At 34.7% G+C, this 23,584-nt stretch overlaps 1 protein-coding gene across 5 annotated transcripts; it reads left to right on the forward strand.

Annotated features, from left to right (window-relative positions):
* Positions 1–311: 311 nt before the first annotated feature.
* On the forward strand, positions 312–13,236 carry LOC130973950 (uncharacterized). Of its 5 annotated transcripts, none has more exons than XM_057898647.1 (14): positions 312–460; positions 584–760; positions 889–976; positions 1,172–1,271; positions 1,340–1,413; positions 1,520–1,591; positions 2,024–2,101; positions 3,368–3,492; positions 3,773–3,845; positions 9,380–9,441; positions 9,520–9,900; positions 10,535–10,637; positions 11,309–11,519; positions 12,740–12,997. In XM_057898647.1, exons 2-13 carry the CDS (start codon positions 681–683, stop codon positions 11,492–11,494), a joined length of 1,422 nt encoding a protein of 473 aa, XP_057754630.1. In that variant the 5' UTR covers positions 312–460; positions 584–680; the 3' UTR covers positions 11,495–11,519; positions 12,740–12,997. The 5 variants fall into 5 exon arrangements, 3 of the variants coding, with proteins under 3 accessions (XP_057754630.1, XP_057754629.1, XP_057754628.1); XR_009084328.1 differs by adding an exon at positions 11,965–12,545 and having other exon boundaries at positions 375–760; positions 12,740–13,236; XR_009084327.1 differs by adding an exon at positions 11,965–12,090 and having other exon boundaries at positions 375–760; positions 12,740–13,232.
* Positions 13,237–23,584: the final 10,348 nt, after the last annotated feature.

Genomic DNA, 23,584 nt, shown 5'->3' on the forward strand with positions numbered 1-23,584 from the left:
ATTAAATGCAAATTGTTGTAATATAATTATAATATTGTATTATAATTGTAATAAATATATTTTTCTAAAGTAATTTTAGGAGAGAGATTAATGTTTTCATTTTAGAGAAAAGATAAATTCAAGAATAATTGATACTTTATTTTTATTAATAAATAATATAATAAATATTAATTTTATAAAATTATATAAAGATATTTTTTTAAGTTAGCATAATAATATATTATTTATTAAATATTAATTATAATATAATTATAATAAAAATATTTTTTAAAATAAATTTGGAAGAGAAAATGATATTTTCATTTAGTAGGAAAAAAGAGTTCATGAAAAAATTGAGTTCACGGTTTTCATAACATTGGTTTAGAACTTTAGATCACAGTAACGCCGAATAAAATCAGAATCAGAATGATGCGTTTAAATTCGAAGACGGGAATTGGACAGTATGACATGCGACGGCTGGGTTCGTAACGTTTACTTCCTCCGTCGCGTTAGTTAGGGCTTTCAGAGCTTCAGTTTCTTTCAATTCTTCCCAAACTCACCTTGGTTCACATTCCTCATTCCAATTAACGCGATTTCGACACAGGTATTTGACCCCGATCAACACAAAATCCCAGTTTCGCTTCGGCAACTCGCGTGATCAACGAACGATAACATCGTTCCTTCTCGTGAAGAAGTTGGCGATGGCGAGAAAGACTAGTTGCTGTGCGATTTGCGAGAATTCGAATCTAGCTTCGATTTGCTCTAATTGTGTCAATTACAGGTACGTATGTTTCAGTTAATATTGCAATTCCTATTTTTTGAGCACGAACTTAAGAAACGTTTCTTGTGAAATTCGCTAATTTGATTTAATTTGACTATTAAATTTTGGTTGTTTTGGATGTGGTATAGGTTGAATGATTATAGTGCGTCGTTGAATTCACTTAAAGACCGTTGGGATTCGTTGTACTCGAAATTGAGCGAAGTTCTTGTCCGCAAGGTTTGAATTCTTGCTTTGATAATCTTGTAACTTGAACATGATATTTGATATGAACCTGAAAGATGAGTAGAGGTTGAAATGAGTAGCGTCTAGCACCCATTTTATATGGGAAAACGATACAAATTTATGTTTTTGCTTGTACACTGGGATGTGTTGTCCAGTTAGAATAATACTTTTGCTGATACTGTTTACCAGGGAAAAGCGGATGATCAGACAAATTGGAGAGAGCTTCAACATGAGAAGCTTGCACGGTTGAGGGAGAAGCTCAGTCACAGTAAAGAACAAGTTGCTCAAGGTAACCTTAGTATTTCAAAATGGATTTCTAGCAATGCGAATTTTCCTGAGTGATGGGTAACTGAACAGGAAGAGCAAAGATAGAGACTATGTCCACTGGTCTCAAACATAAATATGGAGTGCTTGAGTCTGCATTTTCTACGGTATTTTGGATGCTGTTTTCTATGGTTTCATACTCACAGTGGTTGCTAATGATGTTAAATTTGCATGTATATGAAGATGCTGGATGATTTATTTTTTCTTTTGCAGTTGGAAAAGAATCGGGTGGAACAACTGGAGAAGTTCTACCCTAATCTTATATGCACCCAGAGCTTAGGGCATGTGAGCACCACTTGTTTATGTTACTTAAGAAAATTATGAATGCTTGTGTATATATCTGTTGATGTTAATACAGACTGTTGTACATACATTAAGAAATTAGGCAATTGTATGTTCAAGACTATTGTTTTGTTGTTCACTCATGTGTCATTATTATTTCTGTTGTTTTTTGTTGTTTTTCAATTTTAGTTACGAAAAATTCTAGCATGTTTTTAATTTGTTTCCTATTTTCATGATGTTTTAAGGAATAATGAGAAAAAAAATCTTGTTCCAATGTTCCACTATTTTCTTTATAAAATCATGAAACATGGAAACAAGAAATAAAAACTTCAAACAGGTACTTATGTTCCTTTGGTGCCCTTTTTCTGAACTGCATATTGGCGTATCTTTTGTTGTTTAGGAAATTATAGTTTATTATGAGCTTCTATGTTGCAGGTGGCAATTACCTCCGAACGTCTTCATAAACAGACTGTGGTCATTAAACAGATATGCAAGTTGTTTCCTCAACGACGGGTATGGTAAATCTTTGGCAATATGTGATTTATGAAGTTAGTCTTTCAGTGGGATGTGCGCTTTCTTCGAGGAAGTTGTGCTCTTGTTTTCTTGCTTTCATTTTTGTCTTCCCTTTATGGTACTCTATTTTTTTAATGAATTTTCTGTCAACAAAAAAGAAATAGAAAAGATAGAAATAATATCTTTCTCCTTATGGAATGTGAACACTGGGATATGCTTCAGATTTTTCTCACTCCCATTTTACCCTACAGATGTGTCTGAAACTCTGGACAGTAAATTCAACCAAGTCTTTCTGTGATAAGATTTGTCTTGTTTCTGCATTGTAATAGATAATGGGTTTGGTAGCTCACTCTTGTTTTTGGAAACATTGCAAATTCACTCTGTTGCTTTTCAGAGTTCATGAGCATTATCATAAACAAGGTTATTTACTCATTAGAAGTTTAATGCTTTCTAAATCATTTGTTATGGTTGTTTTTTTCTATCCATGGCTGCATTGGAAAATTGCTTACACTAGATGGGACAAAGTTATCTAAATTTTTGAGATGCATAAACATTTTCTGTCCATTTTGGACTATAGAAAGTTCTTTAGTAGTTAGAATATATGGTTATGAAGTATGAATTATGATACTGCCATGAATTCTTTCCTGGCAGTATCATTGAGAGAATAATATCCTTTCCATATTTATCTAAATGTGATGTTGGATTTGAAGTGACTTCCAAAGGAAAGGAAACAAATATGGGACTGGAATGCAATCATCTTTTTTTTTTGTTTTTTTTTTTTAAATATGGTTGGCCTTTGGTTAGATGGGCCCACCTAATGGGACAAGGACAAGTTGTTGTGGTTGGGCTTTGGTGTGATGAATAAACTTAAAGGGAATAGTAAATTTATGTATTATCCTTTTACTGAGGACTGTAAAGAGTTTCAATACCCTGATGATAGTATCCAAGATATCATCAGGGGTTTTACTTTTTTCCATCACCAAGTATACTTTGAGGTATTTTTTTCTGTTTTAGATGTACTTATTTTGGCCAAAGAAATGTAATTGATACTACTATGCTAGAAAGTTCTTTTTTCTGTGCTTAAAACTTGAAAATAGTAAAGCTCTTCATAGGAGAAACATGAACAAACTGTTTCCTTTTTCTGTCCAAAGTAATAGTCTACATTTCTGAAGACTACAGGATGTGTGATATTGATACTGAATTGCTCTTCTGATAAGGAAATCTGTTCTTAATTACACAACTGTGGTGCTCATGTCCTGCTGCCAGGTAGTGATAGAGGGAGAGAGAAGGGATGGCTCTAGTGGTCAATATGATCAAATTTGCACTGCACGCCTACCAAGAGCACTTGATCCACACTCTGTTCCATCAGAAGAGCTTTCAGCTTCTTTGGGGTAAGCTTTTTTGCCTAGTGAGATTTTATTTGCATGGATAATGCATTTTTTCCAGGTTCTGGACTTTTGGAGTTTCATGGATTGCTTTCATCCTTATAGAAAACTATACTTATATAGGTTGATACTTGATAAGTACATATATAAGTTACTATATTTCTTTCAAGTACTTCCTCCGGTGTTCTGGAATCCTTGTTTTTACATAAATTAGATTTTTTCTGAATATTCGTATTGCATATGTACATATACAAGTTACTATTTCTTTCTTTTTTCTTGGAAGCAGATACATTGTGCAACTTTTAGATCTTGTTGTTCACAATTTGGCTGCCCCAGCACTTCACAACTCAGGTTTTGCGGTAAGCATTGGTTTAGTGTCCAAGCAATGGATTAAGTTTACTTTGAAGATTATATTTTCCTAAATGTGTTCATTAATCATTGAAAACATTTGGGAGTTTGTTATGATGTGCTATCCATATAAGAATGTAATATTTCCAGAATTGTTGAGTTTCTTGCTGATAGTGTGTTCATGTGGCAATGGTTTTGTAACAACTGGGACCTGAGAAAAAGAATTTACACACACACAACCAAATACAAAGAGAAGGGATGAATCAGGATGATTACGCTCCCTTAATATTATTGAATTATGAAGAAAAACTGCAGAAAAGAAACAAGACCAATATAGAGGTGCTTGGCTGAGAATTTGGAGAGTTAGCCTCTCTCCGAAGCCTTCCTATTCTCTTTTCTTAATTCCTACCCTCCTCATTATGTTACTACTAATAATACTCTCTACACCCACAACCAAATCAGTTAGGATCACTCCCCTGACATTTTTTCATGCCTCTCCCACTACTAGTGCCAGGTGGCACATTAATTACAAGAGTATCCCCGTTTTATTGTTCCCCTTTTTACCCTCTACGTTCCTTTCCTGCTGTAATGAAAAGGTAATAGTAGAATCTTTCCTCTGTTAGTCTTAGAAGCTTCTACTCTCACCCTTATAGCCATACTTGGGTATGTAATAATAACCTCCCCTTGAAGTTGCACCTTGTCCTCAAGGTGGAAAGAGGGAAAGGCTTCTTGAATTTCAGAGGCAACTTCCCACAAGTTCTCAAATTCAGGCAGGTCCTTCCATTTTATTAAAACCTCCAGCAGCCTGCGCTCCCGCTCCCTAACCGCCAACACTTCCTCCGGTTCAGCCTGCAATTCGAGCTCCTCATTTAAGGCCATGGGCAAAGGTTGCGTTGGTGTATCAGCCTTCACAATCTTCTTGAGCGGTGGATCCTTGATTCAGGGGGTAGCTGCAGCCTATAAGTGACCTTAAAAACTATTCGTTCGAGCACCTCAAATGGACCGTAGTAGCGAGCACTCAATTTCTGATTGCTGTACTTGGTCAAAGACACCATTCGATACGGCTGGACTTTAAGAAACACCTTATCCCCCACTTCAAAAACTACTTCTCTGTACTTCTTATCTGCTTATTGCTTCATGCGACTCTGAGCTCTACCCAAATGGTACTTCAATTTGTCAAGCCTCTGATTCCTCTCTTCCATCAGCACCTTAACTGCCTCCACCGTTGCTTCGCCACCTCCTCGCAATAAAACCGGAGTCTCGCCCATACAAGGCCTTGAAAGGAGTCATTGGGATTGATCCATGATAGTTCGTATTATACCAGAAGTCAGCCCAATGGAGCCATTTAGGCCATTGAGTTGATTTAGTCCCAGCAAAACAGCGGAGATATGTCTCCACGCACTTGTTTACGGCTTCACTTTGAACGTCTGTCTTTGGGTGGTAGGCAGAGTTCATCTTGAGTGAGGTCTGTGCAGCTCAGAATAACTCGGACCAGAAAGCACTTATGAAAAGACGATCTCGATCCGAAACAATGGAGGCAGGGAAACCATGCAAGGTAACAATGCCCTTGGTGAAAATGTCAGCAACCTCTTTAGCTGTGAAAGCAAAGAAGTGGCCATACTTAGACATGCGATTTACCATTACCATTATGGTGTCCTTTCCTACTGCCTTCGGGAGTCCCCCAATGAAGTCCATCGTAACATCTGCCCAAACATTCTTCGGTATGGGTAACGGTTGCAACAGTCTCACTGGAGACAAGGTAGATGTTTATTTCTCTGGCACACTTCACATTGGCACACATACTCCATGATCGCCTTGTTCATTCTCTCCCAATACAACACTCCAGCTATCCTCTTATATGTTCTAAAATACCGAGTGCCCTCCAATTTTGGAATCATGGAACTCATCTAAAATTTTAGGAATGCACTTGGAATTCTTAGATATCACTAACCTACCTTTATACAGCAGCCGCCCTTGCTCCACTCATACCCCTTTGGAGCCTCCACTCCTCCTAGCAGCCTTAGAATAATTTCTTGCAACTTTTCATCAGCCTGAACTTAATCCCCTAATTCTCCCCATTCTGCTGCCTGAGGCATAGATAAGGAAGAGAGCTGGAATTTTCTTGAGAGAGCATCAGCCACCTTATTTTCGCTACCTTCTTTGTATTTAATTTCAAAATCATACCTCAGCATTTTCGTAATCCATCGCTGCTGCTCTTCTCCACCTATTAGCTGGTCTAACAAGAATTTGAGGCTCTTTTGGTCTGTGTACACTGGGAAGTGCTGCCCCGAAAGGTAATGTCTCCACCTCTGTACTGCCAGCACAATCGCCATGGGTTCCCGTTCATAAACAGATTTGGCTTGTGCTCTGTCCGACAGTTTCTGGCTCATGTATGCAATAGGCTTCCCCTCCTGGAGCAACACTGCTCCAACTCCTCTTCTGGAGGCATCTGTCTCCAAAGCAAAAGGCTTTGAAAATGAAAGGACTGCCAGCATTGGAACTGTAGACATGGCCAACCTCAATTCTTCAAAAGCCTCTTGAGCCTCACCATTCCACTTGAAATGATCCTTTTTCAATGACTGAGTAAGTGGCCAGGCTATCTTGCTGTAATTTCGTACAAATCGTCGGTAGTATCCCATCAAGCCTAGGAACACCCGGAAGCCTCTGAGGTCCTTAGTAGGCAGCCAATCAAGCATATCCTGCACCTTTCTTGGATCGGCTTCCGCCCCAGCTGCCGAAACGATGTGTCCCAGATACTCAATTCGCTCGAGCAAAACTGCACTTCTTTTGATTCAAGCACAACCGACTATCCCTCAACTTCAAAGACAGTCGTTAGGTGCCCCAAATGTACCTCCCAATCACTGCTGTACACCAATATGTCATTAAAAAAACCAAGATAAACTTCCTCAAATAGGGTCGAAGTATATGATTCATGAGGGCCTAAAAGGTCGATGGAGCATTGGTTAATCCGAAGGGCATCACCAGAAACTCGTAGTGTCCGTCGTGTGTCCGAAAAGTAGTTTTATGAACATCCTGCTCCTTCACTCGGATCTGATAGTACCCTGATTTCAAATCCAATTTTGAAAATACCCGAGCATCCCCAGCTCATCCAATAATTCATCTATAATAGGAATTGGGAATTTATTAGCCAATGTTATTCTGTTGAGAGCCTTGTTGTCAACACAAAAATGCCATCCCCATCCTTCTTTTTGTCTAAAATCACAGGACTAGAGAAAGGGCTGGTGCTGGGTTGATTACTCCCAATTGTAACATCACTTTTTTCAATTTCAACCTTCTAGCAATGAGGGTACCTATAGGGTCTGATTCTGGGAATTTCAGCGCCTTTGAATATAATCGCATGATCTTGGTCACGCTGAGGGGGGAGTCCTGCTAGAACCACGAAGTGGTCTTTGAATTGCTGCAGCAGCTCCTTAAATTGCGGGCTAATGTCTGTCTTTGCTGCCCCCTTCGAATCCACCAGCACGGTGTGATAACATACCTTTCCTCCTCATTTTTAAGTTACTGTACTCTAGCCTTCCATGAAGCTCGCTGCTTGGACAGTGAGGGGTCTCCTGTAATTTGTTGTTTCTGACCTCCCTCTTCCCAGCAAAGAACCATGGCATTGTAGTCCCCCTAAAACTGCCCTAAATTGGCCACCAATCCAGCGCCTAGCACCACTTTAGTGTTGCCCAGCTCCATCAAGAAGTAAGAGTGACGAATGGGTGACTCCTTCAATCTTCAATTCCACTCCAGTTACACCGCCATTCTCACTTTTGAATGCACTGTTTCCTACTTCCACCCTGAATTTCTTGAGCCCTAGCACCGGTAAGCCCAACCTTTTCACCACCTTAGTAGCAATGGAATTGGTAGAAGCCCCTGGATCAATTAAAACTATATAACTCTCTGGCCCATGTTCTCACCTTGCACCTTAAAGGTCTTATGTGTAGTTAGGCCCCAAAAAGTGTAGGATGAAAGCTGGAGTTCTAATGGTTGGGCCTCAATTCCTTGCTCCACAAGGCCCACAGCTTTATCTTTAGGTTCTTCCTCCTCTTCCTGGCCCATCAAAATAATATGAAAATTTTTCATTTGGCAAACATTGTCTTGCTCCTATTTCTTCCCACACTTAAAACATAAGCCCTTCCTTTGCCTATGAGCCCATTTTTCCTGAGACAATCTCCTCACTCATTGCTGTTTTGGCCCATTTGACCCACTACTGACCCCCACAGTATTCACAGAAGTGGAAGTAATGTTTGGGCCCACATTGTACTTGGCCACTCCTCAACTTCGGACTCCATTACTCGTTTGGACATTTGGGTATTGCTGGTTCCAATTGTAGCTCCGACCCGCAACAAACCCACTCCCCCTAACCCCTGAATCCACCCTTCTTCCACCAAAAATCATTCCAGCATCATGCCATGTTTTGTTGCGATGTTCCATTGCTGTTGCACGATCCATTAGCTCTTGTAGGATTGCAAAGTCGGAGATAGCCATCTCCACCCTTACCCCCTACTTCAACCCACTTAAGAAAATGCACAAGTGCCTTGTGCCCCAGACAACGCTGTGTTCTGGCTGCCAGCTCAAATTGTCGGCAATATTGGGCCAACGTCCCCGTCTGTCTCACTGTTAGAAGAGGACCATCGGATTCGCAGTGGCACCAAGTTGGAACCTCTTCAACAGAACCAAATAGAAAGAGAAGCAGTGAATCAGGATGATCACACTCCTTTGAAGATAAACTGCAGAAAAGAAACAAGACTGATATAGAGGTGCTTGGCTGAGAATTTGGAGAGCCAGCCTCCTAAGCCTTTCTATTCTCTTTTCTTAATTCCTACCCTCTTCCTCATTCTGTTACTGCTGATAATACCCCCTACACCGACAACCAAATCAGATAGGATCACTCCCTTGACATTCTTTCACGCCTCTCCCACTACTAGTGCTAGGTGGCACGTTAATTACAAGAATATACCCATTTTTATTATTCCCCTTTTTATCCTCTATGTTTCTCTTCCTGCTATAATGAAAAGGTAATGACATAATCGTTCCTCTCTTGGTCTTAGAAGCTTCTACTCTCACCCCTGCAGCCATATTTGGGTATGTAACAGGTTTTTGTTGATTTTGATGCATGTAATATATTTTTTATTTCACCTTGCTATGTCTGACTGGAGCTTAGAGAAAGAGAATAAATACCAGCAATAACTATTATAGCAAAGTTGTGGTTAGAAACTTGGAGAAAGAAGTTATTGAAAACATTGGTAGAGTTTTTCAATGTTTTCTTAAATGAATCAACATCTAGTTTAAGCTGTTTTCATAGTTCATAATATTGATATTACTGAGTTTTAATTTATGCATAGTTTGATTTAAAGCTTTTTTTCATTGCTAGCTTCTACTTTAGTCTTCTCTCCTCCAGTTTTTATGTTTCATCTATATTTGGCGTTTATAATATGTGGTGATAGCGCCATTCTGTCAGTGTTGCTATCATGATTTTGTACTTCTCCAATGGGGAACACAACGCTGTAAATGTGTAATGCTTGTGTTTACTTCATCTCAGGGTTCTTGCTCTCGAATATGGCAACGAGAGTCTTATTGGGATGCACGTCCATCTTCGAGGAGGTAGTTTGGCTTACTATATTCTTGTCATGGTTTATCTGAAATTAACAAGTTCTTTGGCCTGAAATGCTTCATTTACAGTAATGAATATCCCCTTTTTATACCTCGCCAAACATATTGCTCAGCTAGTGGAGAAACCTCATGGACTGATAGAAGCTCATGCAATTTTGGTGTTGCCTCGATAGAATCTGAGAGGAGGCCTTACCTGGATTCATTTGGGAGTAGTAGCTTTAATTATTCTTTAGCAGCTTCACATACTGTTCAGACACACAAAGATTTGCAGAAAGGGATTTCACTTCTGAAGAAAAGTGTAGCATGCATCACAGCTTACTGTTACAACTCTTTAAGTCTGGATGTTCCTTCTGAGGCATCTACTTTTGAAGCACTTGCCAAATTATTGGCTACACTTTCATCAACAAAGGAAGTTCGATCTGTTTTTTCCTTAAAAATGGCTCGCTCTAGGTATGTCATATTTGTTTGTTATATGAATGTATAATTTTATGACCACTATGTCTATATACATATGGCAAAAATGTTCATTATTTTTTGCAAATTAGCCATATTCTAAAATTGAAGAGCATTTATTTGAGAGTTGACTAATTATATCAATAGAGTGTATCACTGTGGCATCCATCTTAATAAATTCATTGCAATCTGTATTCTATAAAAATAAAAGGTTATTAAATTTTAATATTAGTCTTAATATAACAGTTATTTGGACAATATTGAGCAATAGATTCTATATCTAGTTCCTCTGTTAGTTCTGATATGATGCATTTAAGAAATATACTTGACTTTATTAAATATACTTGACTCTTACTTTTTTGTGTATCTGCCTTCCTTTCCCCTTGAATCTTGATGTTCAGAAATGCAAAACAAAAATATAATTCGGTCTTTGTAATTTCTGAAGAACAATCATTGTACATAATAGCTTCTTTAAGAGCTCCGGATTTTTTAAATCTTTTGTCAAGATTAAACTCATGGTTTTGCTCACTACGATTTTGTTCTTCTCCAAAAGTTTGCTGTATCATCCTGTATAGAATTTAGACAGCATAGAGCCTGAGTATTTCTTGTCTTCTTTTTCCTACTTGTTTAGGACATGTAAGCAGGTTCAGCAGTTGAACAAATCTGTGTGGAATATGAATTCTGCTATTTCGTCAACTACTTTGCTGGACAGTACACATTCTGTGCCCCCGATGGTAAAATATTAACTTGTGGCGTTCGGTGCCTCTAATTCATGAATTGCTGAAACTAGAAGCTTTTTGTATTGTGGGTTTAAAGAGAATTGCTTGAGTAGGAGTAGGAGCGTAAGATTGTTATGAAAGATTTCCTCCTAATTTATATTCTTCTAAACTATATTTGGTCACTTCGCTGTAGCTTTTTGTTATTTCAGATTTATTGTCCAAGTTAAGTAGCAAAGCTGTGTTAGAGATTTGCCTATTTATTTTGTGGATATGCTCTCTCTATTTATATAAAGTAGACTATTGTTAGCTATAACATAGCACATTGGTTGATTTATTTCTGACTCCCACTGGGGTTTAGTTTTTGCATGTCTTCTCTCTTTTGCTCTTTCAAGCCATCCTAGGGGAGGCGTGATTATATTTGCATGCATTTTTTATTCGATTCCATTTTGGTATATGGTGGAGTATGTGGAAATGGAATAGGGTCCCTGTCAGTGAAGTTAATAGTCATGAATACCTAGTTTCTACTTGTATACTGATGATCAGTAGGCTAGATTGAATAACTTGTTATTTGCCTTTTGTTATTCTATTTTTTTATTTTTGATTTTCACCACTGGTAGTTTCATCCCACATGAATTCAATAACTTATTGACTTCAATTCGTCTTTATAATTGTCTCATCTTTTGCAGAGAATTGAAAATTATATGCCAAGTTCTGGTGCCAGTTTTCTTTATGCCACCGATTTATCTGATGATAAAAGTGAAATTGAAGGATGGGATATAATAGAGCATCCCAAATTTCCTCCGCCACCATCACAAAGTGAAGATGTTGAGCACTGGACTCGAGCAATGTTCATAGATGTTAAAAGAAAGTGATCTCTGCAGCATATTTTTGCTTAATGTACGTAAACTTTCTTACACTCTAAAATAGCAATAACATCTACATTAATTGAACAGCAGGAAAAATTAATATGAAGGTTGGAAAACTGGGGTTAACTTGAGGTCTAATTTGGTTTTAGAATATGAACCTTACTGTTCAGTGCTTTGTTTTCTGTTTACTTGCACCTTCTCTTTTGTTTGTTGGAAAGAGGTTATGGGACACACATTTAACAACTCAAATTTACAAGATGGAAACCCTTTTTTTTTTTCCTCCAGTAATACAGTCGCTTATTCTGGCTCCAACTAATTTTATTATTATGTGTGCTTATAATATGATGGTGAAACTTGTGTCTCTCTAGTATAGTTCTCGTTGGGGAATTGCCTCCTGATAAGTTCATTTATGTTGCATAGAAGAGGAGTTTTATAATGAGGATACAACTGAGCTGACCTAAATTCAATTTTGAAAGGTTCAAGATTTGGTGGCTTGGTATATACGAAAAGATTGATCTTGTCTGAGTTTTAGCTGCCCATGCGCCTCGGCCATTAGTTTAAAATTTTGAACTCAGGACTGAAGCCAGCTTAGTGTTTTACAAGTATGTATTATCAATCTCAAGCTATGATGCACGGAGACTGATACGGACACGGGACACGTTGACACGCGAATTTTAAAATCTTACATGACACGGGGACACGCATACATATAAAATATAAAGTATTACACGCATACATATAAAATATAAAGTATTTTTAGATAAATCGTAATGATATTTTGATATTTTATTGATATTAAAATATAATTAAAATTTTTAATTATTTTTAATGTCTTATTTTAATTATATCAAATATTTAAAATATTTTTTTATTTTAATAAATAATAATATATATTATATCTAAATTTATTTTAAAAATATATGTTAAGAATAAGACTGGACACGCTGACACTTGATGGTATTTAAATGTGTACACGGTTGGACACAACAGACACGCGTGTGGGACGAGTGTCGGACACAGAATGTCGTGTCTGAAATGTGTCCGACACGCAGACAAGGTAACTCAGCGAAGTGTCCATGCTTCATAGCTTTCAAGTCTAAGCATACATGATTAACATTTAACAATCAACCACTCATCATGTTTCCTCTTCATCTATTTTGGCTTTCTATAAAGTATGTACCTTTGCTAACCATTTTGTTTAGAGATTTTTTTTGCCCGACTGAAAATCATTTCTCGTGTTTCCCTTGTCAGATGAAGAGCGCTAAAGACTTAGCTGACAAAATATTCTGGAGGATCAATTTGTAATGTATTTGTAACATTTTAGTTCCTTGCCTTCCTCCCCCGTATTATATAGAAGTGAGAAATGTGCTATAGGCTGGATTTATTTACTAGTTTTAAATGCTTCAAAGTATAAAAATATTAAATGTATTAAAGCAACAAAATTAAAATTGTTACAAAGTTGTTCGTTTGATTTTAATAAATGCCCTTTTTACTTCTTACCTAACCAAACAATTTTGTCATGGTTACTCTCACAATACAACGCTTAACAACCTGCCCAGCACTTGTTTAATAAACTGCGAAAGACCCCCAAATGGGTGAGTAGAGCACTGAAGAGAATCTAACCAGCTAACTCTAAAATCACATTAGAGTGCTGTGTCCCCCAAGCTGTATTAAGACTCTGCGAAGCACCGCAAAGAATAAAGATTGTTGATGACAACCGGACAAAGACACGCTAAAAGAATGCAAATGAACTCACACGTTACAACCATAGTTATTAAAATCAAATTGGTAATGAATATTAGTAGATTACTGATTAATAGTTTAATCAATGCATGACTAGTTAAGCTGTGTGACTAGTTATACTGTCAGTTAAATTGTTGATTCAGTAGTAATTAAATAAAGGTGTAATATATGGTAAAGATGTTGTTTTAAAGATGTGCTTATGTGGCAAAATCTAAACCACACATTCTAAAACCACACTTTTAACTTAAAACCGTAACCCTTCACAAAGAAAAGCGTCACCTAATGGAAAAAAGTAAATTACAAGATTTAAGAGAAGAAATAATTAAATTATCAAAACTAATAGATCAAAAATTAATGATTTTAACCAATGTTAATTGTAATGACACTGAATTCTTAAAATCAATACAAAATGATTTTTCTCAAAATCTTTATTTTACTATAAGTTTTATTGAAGGACTTCAAAAACCTGAAAAAACTTATTTTTCACATGGAATTTCTAAAAAATGCTACCATGGAAATGATTCCCCACATCTTCATCATACTTTTAACCCACAATTAAATTCTATAGTAGATATGCTTGAAGAAATATTAGTATCTATAAAATTTCAAAGAAATAAGGAAAAAGAGAATCCCAAAGAAGAAAAATTTCAAAATATAATCAACATAACAGACTTAAAAGTAAAACCACCATTGAAATTATGAATATTGAAGAAAAATTAGAAGTTACAATGCTTTTTAAACAATTAAAAATGGCTCAAGAAAATAATATTATGGAACATGGTTTTCAAATAGAAGAAGAATTAGTAAATGCTGAAAATATAGAAAATGAAGAACACATTCTAGACTATTCAAGTGACGAAGAACCAGCAATTCCAATACAAGTAAAAAATGAAGCTGGAACATCTAAGGATAATCAATCTCAATTTAAATGGGAAACAGGTTTTGATAATTATGCTTTTAAAAAAGGATTTATAAATAAAGATTCAAAATATACAAAAATACCATCAAAATACGTTCCTAAAATCCAGGAAATGGAAGGAGAAAGAATGCTCGATTTAGACTGCAAAAAGAACGAAAAAGAAATTTTCGAAAACTGGTTGAATTCCTTCTTATTAGAAGCCTTTACTAATCCAAAACTTAGTGAATTGTCTGGAAGAGACATTTGGAATTACATAGGATCATACTAAAGGAACTATAAGAGATTATATGACATCAATAGAAAACCAAATAATAGAAGAATTAGAAACAAAAACAACAGCTTATGATAAGATATTATATATAATGTTGATTCTATATAAAGAATTTTTTGGAAAAAATATTATAGATCATAGACAAGAAGTCTATAATAAAGAATATCAAGAAGCAAAAAACCATTTAGCTAATATTCAGATATATGATTTATGTAATGTGAAATCTTATATATGTGAATATAGAATACATTATTACAAATTAAAAGAAGAAGATAAAAATCATTATCTCAGTATGTATATAACAAAACTTCCATATCCTGCTAATGAATTTATAATGGGAAGATTTATAAGAGAAATAAATAGAGGAACAATTGAAAATAATTTTGGTGGAGCAACCTCTGCAATAAGAGAGGAAATAAAAGAACGTTATATGCAAGAAGCAACTCAAAAAAGATTTGCAAATATAATTAGAATTTGCTGTCAGGATAATGAAGAGATACCTCAAAAATATGGTCTTAATAAAAATTTTTAAAGAAAAAGAAAATATCAATTTAGAAGAAGAAAATACTATCCAAACTGGAGAAAAAAGAGATATTTTAGGAAAGAAAATAACAATAAAAACAAAAGACAAAGAAATAACTATTGCCCGAATAAAAAAGAAAATTGTAAATGTTGGTATTGCCAAGAAGAAGGACACTACGCAAATGAATGCCCAAAAAAGAAGGATAAAAAGGATCTTACTAAACAAATAGAAATTGCTAAGTCTTGTTTCATGGAACCATTACAAGAATCTGATGATAACTTATGACTATATTTTTGAATATGTCTCAGAAACAGACTCAGAGACTGAGTAATAATGCTACATTTATTACTATAAAAATAACAGAAAAATTTATAAATGCTTTCATAGATTCTGGAGCAACACAATGCTTTGCTAGTTCAAATATAAAATTTGATTGGAAAAAATTAAAGAAACCATTAAGAGTTAGAATAGCTGACAAATCAATACATAAAATTGACCAAAAAGCAGAGATGGTTGAAATTTTTATTCAAAATTATAGATTCATTGTTCCATCTATATATATGTTAGATTCTGGAATGGATTTTATCATAGGAAATAACTTTTTAAAGCTATATCATCCATTCATTCAAGAATTAACATATATAGTTTTAAAAGCTCCACACGATTCTTCAATAAATCAAAAATCAAAACGTATAAAAATACCAACTACTACTATAGATAAGATCTTAAAATTTAAAATATTTTCTATATTAGAAACATGTTATTTAAATCTATACTTTCAGATAAATATTCCAAAAAATAATCTTGAAATAAAGATAGAAGAACTTTTGGATGAAATTTGTGCTGAAAATCCTTTAGATATTAAAAATACAAATAACGAATTAGTAAGCATTAAATTAAAAGATCCCACAAAAGAGATAAATGTTCCAAATAAAATTTCTTATTCCGCAAGAGATAGAGAAAAGTTCTCACTAGAATGTAAAGATCTTTTGGAAAAAGGAATTATAAGATTAAGTAAAAGTCCTCATGCGGCTCCAGCTTTTTACGTTGAAAACAATAATGAAATTAAAAGGGGAAAACGAAGAATGGTAATAAACTATAAGAAAATGAATGAAGCAACTATTGGTGATGCTCATAAACTTCCAAGAAAAGATTCTATTTTAGAAAAAATTAAAGGAGCAACTTGGTTTTCATCTCTTGATGCAAAATCAGGATATTGGCAACTTCGTTTAGACGAAGAAACAAAGAAATTAACTGCTTTTACTTGTCCAACAAAAGAATCAACAAGTGTGTTGCTCTATGAATGGAATGTATTACCATTCGGATTAAAACAAGCCCCAGGTATTTATCAAAGATTTATGGAAGAAAATCTAAAGGAGTTAAATGAATTTGTTTTAGTATACATTGATGATATACTAATTTTTACAAAACAGGATAAAAAAGATCATCTTCAAAAATTATTAATAGTTTTAGAAAGATGTAAAGAAAAAGGATTAGTTCTTAGCAAAAAGAAAGCAAGAATAGCAAAACAAGAAATAGAGTTTCTTGGATTAATTCTATCCACTGAAGGAAAGCTAAAACTACAACCAAATGTTCTAGAAAAAGTAAATTTATTTTCTAATAAAATAGAAGATAGAAAACAATTACAAAGATTTTTAGGGTGTATAAATTATATTTCTGATCAAGGATTTTTAAAGAATATAATAGAATACACTAAAAGCTTATTTCCAAAAATAAGTACTAAAAAAGAATGGAAATGGGATGAAAAAGATAGTATGCAAATTCAAAGAATTAAAGAATTATGTGAAAAACTTCCAGAACTTTATATTCCAGAAGAAAATGACTACTTAATAGTAGAAACAGATGCCTCAGACATAACCTGGTCAGGATGTCTAAAAGCTAAGAAAGCTATAAAAAGCTTAGAACGAGAAAAAGAATCACTAGATTCTAAATATCCCCCAAAGGAATTACTTTGCAGGTATATTTCAGGAACTTTTACTCCAACAGAACAGAGATATACCACTCATGAAAAGGAAACTCTGGCAGCAATTAAATCTCTTAAGAAATGGAAAATCGATTTACTACCCAAAGAATTTACATTAAGGACAGATTCAAGTTACCTAACAGGTTTTATATGATATAATTTAAAAGTTGATTATAATCATGGACGATTGGTAAGATGGCAATTATTCTTGTTACAATATCCAATAAAAATTGAATATATTAAGGGTGACAAAAATGTTATTGCAGATACATTAACAAAAGAATGGAGTTCGTCTACAACGCATTAGATCAAGAAATTCAAAAATACGAACAAGAACTCGAAAAATGCAAGCATTGTCAGCAAATAAGGATACAGATCCAATCCCTCAAGAAGGCCATCGAAGCAATGAAATCAACACAACAACCAAAACCATCAGAGTTCAGCCAGCTAAGCGTGGTGGACAAATCAGGTGAAGAAAAAATTCAAGAAAATAAAACAATTGCTGAAATTATAAAAAAATCCACCCAAGATAAAAAATATTATGTAATTTATAATGGCCCCATGAAAGGAGTATATGATGCCTGGGAAAAAGCAGCACCATTTACACATCAATCATGGATAATTCATAAAGGAGGGTTTTTAACACTGGAAGAAGCAAAAGAATCCTTCAGGGAATATAAAGCTCTTCATCCAGAGCAAACCCTAAAAAGAGCAGATAAAGCTCCAATTCAAACCCAGAGAACAGGGATAATAAGAAACATTCCTACAAGGGTTGAAATCAAGGAAAAGAAAAGGGTCTGTAGATAAAATCTCAGAGAAACCCTTAACATAGTCCTAAATTGGACTGAAGAAAAAAGGGCAATCTTGGGATATTATCCTATTGCCAAAGAACAGCTAACAAAGCTGGTTATATTTCCAGATGCTTCCCCATCTGACACCTATCAATTTTTCCAGTATGGATTAATTGATACAATTTTAATTTTTAATGATTTAAAAATTATTAGTGAGTTTCCTGCAGGATTCGTTGATGCAGTAAAGAGATTTAAAAATATGATTGACAACGTAAATCCAAGGGATATATCCCTAAAATTTACGAATAGTCAACCTATTTTTAATAAAGAAGAAGAATGCTTGGTTCCAGCACATCAAGTAATCTTCATGTCCGTCTTCCCAGGAAATTTTCAACCAATTGATCAAGTTCAAGATTTAACAATCTACAGTCATGAAGGAAGACTAGCCAGCACACTAGCAAGGGTCTTCGAAAGAACTCAAAGGATAACAAGGGAATCTCACACAAGAATCAATTATAAAAGCAGAAATACTTTGCTTGTATCCAGTAAAAGGAATGAAATTGAAGAAAGAGAGATGAGACTCTTAGTGGAATTTGAATCAACATTCTACAACTTATCTGGGCTCTTAGAAAAGCTCCCCAAAGGGATAAAGAGGAATCTCTGCTATTTGATAAAAGACAGAGAAGACCACAAGTGCCAGCTATGTGTCTCAGAGTTATCTGAAGAAAGCAATAATGAAACGGAATCAACCCACATGATAAAGGAAGGAAACAACGCATCTGAAGGCCACATAATGAAAGAGGAGGACAGCACATCTGAAGCATCTCTCAACATTATTGCATAATGACGTAAGCGCTTAGGTCATAGAGCACCAACAATGTAGCTGGTGCAAGATAATAAACAATGACGTAAGCAATGACGTCATAAGAAGGGTAAGGATGGGAATTGTCCATCAGACCCAACCATTATAAATAGGTTGCTTAGGCAATTGTAGAAATCATCAAACCATAGAAAGCAGGAGGCTAAGAGTACTCATATGCTAGGAGAGCAAGGAGGAAGCTGCCGAGGCGATTCTATAGTTTGAAGAAGAATTCCCTTAGGAAAAACCAATTCTAAACTCCCCTCTGGAGTTAGTATCTACAATCTCCCCTCTGGAGATAAAAAACATCTTATGTAAAATATTCTAAATAAAAGAAGTTTTTCTCCAGAAAGGTACGCCTTTATCCTAATCTCTTAGTTATGAATTATTTAGAAAGTTTAGAATTAACGGAAGAATCTGACTATTATAGATTATCTGCATTATTAGATAATGAAAAACAGGCTGTTCTAAAAACAGAATTAAATCTCAAATCAAATGAAAATTTTAATAAACAAAATCTTTTAAAAGAAGTTTTTAATAGAAAAAATATAATATACTATGGAAAAATTCAACTTGAACCCCCTATAAAGATAAAATCTGCCAATGGAGAACTTGAAATAGCTTTGATAAATGCTGAAGAATTGAGTAAACAGATTGAGAAAATTAAGGATCAACAAAAAAGATCTAAAATTGGATGGATCCATATTAGTACTATACAAGTCTTAATCAAATCTACATATATGAAAGGAATTAATTCACCAATAAGCTTAGCAATCTGTGACAAAAGAATTACTGATGACCCAATAGATCAAATAATTGGAATTGTTCATGGAAACTTGGCAAACGTAAATGTTAAATTCAATGCCCATCTTGGATATGCTATACCTTTGTCAACTGAAAATCTTGGAAGATCTATAAGTTTGGCTTATAAATTTCACAGAAAGAATCTAATGGAACAAGATGATGAACCATTTTCAATTACATATGCAATAAATTATGCTTTAACAAATAGCCATCATAGTATAATATTTAAAAACAGAGAAAGAATTTATGTTGATGAATTATTTCAGAAAATTGTAAAGACAGAAATACCAAAATATAAAGCTATTGAAAATCCAGTTCTTTTACTAAAAGAACCATCAGGAAAATTAGTTTCATCGAATTTTCAAATAAGAGAATCCAAAATTAATAGCCCTTTAAGTTTATCTAAGTGAAAGACTAAAGAAGAAAATTCTGAAATAAAAGAATTAACAAAAAAGGTCGAAAAATTAAATGAAACCCTAAACACTAAGTTATGACAATAAATAAAGAAAAAATATATGTAACCTATCAAGACAAGAAACAAGAGCTCTTTGAAAGAGAAAATCGGTTGAATTATTTACAGTTTTCTGAAATAAATCAAAGAGCATTTAAAGCTCTAAAAATAATCTATGACAAATTGAAAGGAGAAGTTGAAGAGTTAGAAAAAATAATAGAATCTCTAGAAAATAGTGATGAATCGATGATAGAATTTGCAGAAATTCTAAGATAAATAATGAAGTTTACAAAGATTGAAAGACCAGAAAACAAAATAAAAAGAAAAAGGGCGAAAAAATTAAAAAGTAAAATAAAGGAGTATAAAAAGGAATTAAATAATCTTCAGTTCGAAATTAATGACCTTATAATAAAAAGGATAGAAATAAGAACAAATATAAAAAAGTTAGAGCTAAAATTAAAAAATTTATAAATGCCTGGAAAACCATATTATGACTTAAAAGAATTAAAGCTGTTGAAAGAAAAAATAGAAAATAAAGTTGAAAAATTAAAAAGATATTTAGAAACAACAGAAAGTGTAGAAATAAAAGAAGTTTTTGAAGATTTGAAAAATTATATTAAAGAAAAGGACAAACAGATAAAAGATCTTATATACAATAATCCATGCAAAAAAGAATATTATAAATTAAAACAAGATTGAAAAACTATAAAAATGAAATCAGAATTAGTAATAGTAGAAATAGTCAATACTTTTGATTATGAAATTGCAAATTATAAAGTACCACCAACCAAATCTATACAAATTATAAAAGCAAAATACGAAGAGTTAATAGAAATTTTGAAAAAGAAATTACATTTTAAAAATTTACGAAGAGTTAATAGAAATTACATTTTAAAAATTGGTATCAGAGCCAAGTTAACGATTAAGGGTAACACTTTCTCTTTAAGCAACACTTTTAGTGATACGCTTTTAAAATCAACAAATAACCATAAAAGACAAAAATCTTTACAAATGCATCTGTACACTAGATGCTCCCATAAATAAATAGTTAAAACTATCATAAAAATATAAATTTAAATAATAAAAATTTAAATGTAAAAATGATAACTCAGCTTAAAATTATCTATATTTATAATGAACAACTTTAAATCAAATAAAATAATAAATATATACATAACATAAATGTTTAACAAAAATATTTTAATTTTTTAAATAATTAAATATATACTATAACTCAACTCCCCTATGTTACATCTATGGTATATAGCCGGTCTCAAGTCCGCATAAAGGAGGAGGATTGTGTTAGCCATTCGACATCCAATATAAAAACTTAGTCAAATATTCATGACATGGATTAAAGACGTTATTGCGTTAAAACTAGGTCGTTGCCTAGAAGCAACGAGTTGTATGGCTCGCGTACAATGTCAAATGAACAAGAGCCGCTACACCGGTGCCCAGGTGTAGTGTTAAATGAGCAAGGATTCTCACGTTTCTGTGAATGGACGAGGGTAAATAAGCTAGTTCACAAAGAAAAAGGTCGGTAAAGGTTGGAGCAACAAAAAGTTGAGATTTGGGACATGAAACATAGGCATTCTAATAGAAAAATCCATGGAGGTAGTGGATACCATGACAAGGAGGAAGATTAACATCATGTGCCTACAAGAAATAAAATGGATTGAGACGAAGGCTAGGGAGTTGGATACCTCCGGGTTCAAACTTTGGTATACAGAAAAGGTGAAGAATGGGAATGGGGTAGGTATTATCATGGAGGTACTTTTCGTGTGATTAACGCCTATGCACCACAAGTGGGTTCAGACAAGCAACACAAGATAAGGTTTTTGAGAGGATTTAGAGAGTTTGGTCCAAGACATACCTTCGAGAGATAAGATTTTTTTAGGAAGAGATTTAAATGGCCATGTTGGAAGAGAAGTGACTGGGTATGGAAGTATTCACGGAGGCCATGGTTTCGGGGTGGTCAATACCAAGGGTAAAACTATTTTGGACTTTTTCTCAACCTTTGACCTTCTAATTGCAAATACATGTTTTGAAAAGAGAGATGAACATCTTATAACCTATAGGAGTGACATGACAAGCTCTCAAAGCGACTTCTTGTTGAGGAGAGTCGATTGAAATTTTGCATTAATTGTAAAATTATTCCGGGAGAGAGTTTAACAACATGACATAAGATGTTCGTCATGGATTTTTGCATTGAGAAAAATTTGAGAAAAGATAGCATACGAAGAACCCAAGGACTAGATGGCAGCGGATGATAGGTGAGGAACAAAGAAGCTTCCTAAGACGGGTAGGAGAAGAGGCAAAGTGGGAAGGGGATGGTAGCGCGGAGGAGATGTGGAGTGAGATGACAAAAGTTATTAGAAGAACAACAAAAGAAAGTTTTGGTGAATCTAGAGGGATAGGACCAAGAGACAAGGAGTCCTGGTGGTGAAATGCGCATGTACAAGAAAAGATAAAGACAAAAAGGGAGTGCTTTAAAGAGCGGTCTTTGTGCCGCAATGCAGATAATTGGAAAAATATAAGGCAGCTAAGAAAGAGACGAAAGTGGTTGTAAGTGAAGCAAGAACAAGGGCATATGAGGGTCTCTACCATTCTTTAGGCATGAAAGAGGGAGAAAAAGGTATATATAAAATCGCAAAGAACCGTGAAAGAAGAACGAGAGGCTTGGACCATGTTAAGTGCATAAAGAATAAAGACAGAGAGGTTTTGGCTCAAGATGAAAAGATTAATGAAAGGTGGAAGAGCTACTTCTACGAGCTATTTAACGAAGAACAGAAGACTTTTTCGAGCCTTGGTCAGTTATGCACGAGGGAAGAAGATCAAAACTTTGAGTACTATCTAAGAATTTGAGACTTCGAGGTAAAAGAGGCTCTAAAGTGGATGAAAATGGCAGGACAGTAGGACCCGATAATATTCCAATTGAAGATTGAAAGGACATTGGAGAGAAAGGCATAAGTTGGTTAACCAATCTTTTTAATGAGAATTTAAGGTAAAAAAGGATGCCAGACGAGTGGAAAAAGAACACCTTGGTACCTATTTACTAGAATAAGGGCTTATATAGAGTTGCAGAAACTATAGAGGGATCAAGCTTATGAGCCATACCATGAAGTTATGGAAAAGGGTGATAGAACGGAGGCTGAGACAAGAGACACAAGTAACAGAGAATCAATTTGGTTTTATGCCAAGAAGATCCGCCATTGAAGCTACATACCTGTTAAGAAGGATGACGGAGAGGTATCGTAGTAATTAAAGGGATCTACATATGGTGTTTATTGATTTGGAAAAAGCGTATGATATGGTTACAAGGGAGGTCTTTTGGAATGTTTTGGAAAGGAAGACAGTAAGGATTACATATATTCATGCAATTAAAGACATGTATGATGGGGCTAAAATCAGTATGAAGACTAAAGGTAGTGTGACAGAAGAATTTTCTATTGGTATAGGATTACACTAGAGATCATCCTTAAGTTTACACCTTTTCACATTAGTCTTGGAAGTACTCATAGAGCATATCCAAGAGCTTGTGCCATAGTGCATACTTTTTGCCGATGATATCGTCCTTATGGGAGAGTTAAGGGAAGACCTAAATAAGAAGTTGGATTTATGGAGAGAAGCTCTAGAAGTGTATGGTCTGCGTATAAGCCGTAGCAAGATGAAATATATGGAGTGTAAGTTCCACCACCGAAGGGAAAACCCCAATACAGAGGTGAAGATTGGAGAAAACATCCTAGAAAAA

The sequence above is a fragment of the Arachis stenosperma genome, chromosome 4 (assembly GCF_014773155.1).
Source record: "Arachis stenosperma cultivar V10309 chromosome 4, arast.V10309.gnm1.PFL2, whole genome shotgun sequence".
NCBI classification, from domain to species: domain Eukaryota; kingdom Viridiplantae; phylum Streptophyta; class Magnoliopsida; order Fabales; family Fabaceae; genus Arachis; species Arachis stenosperma.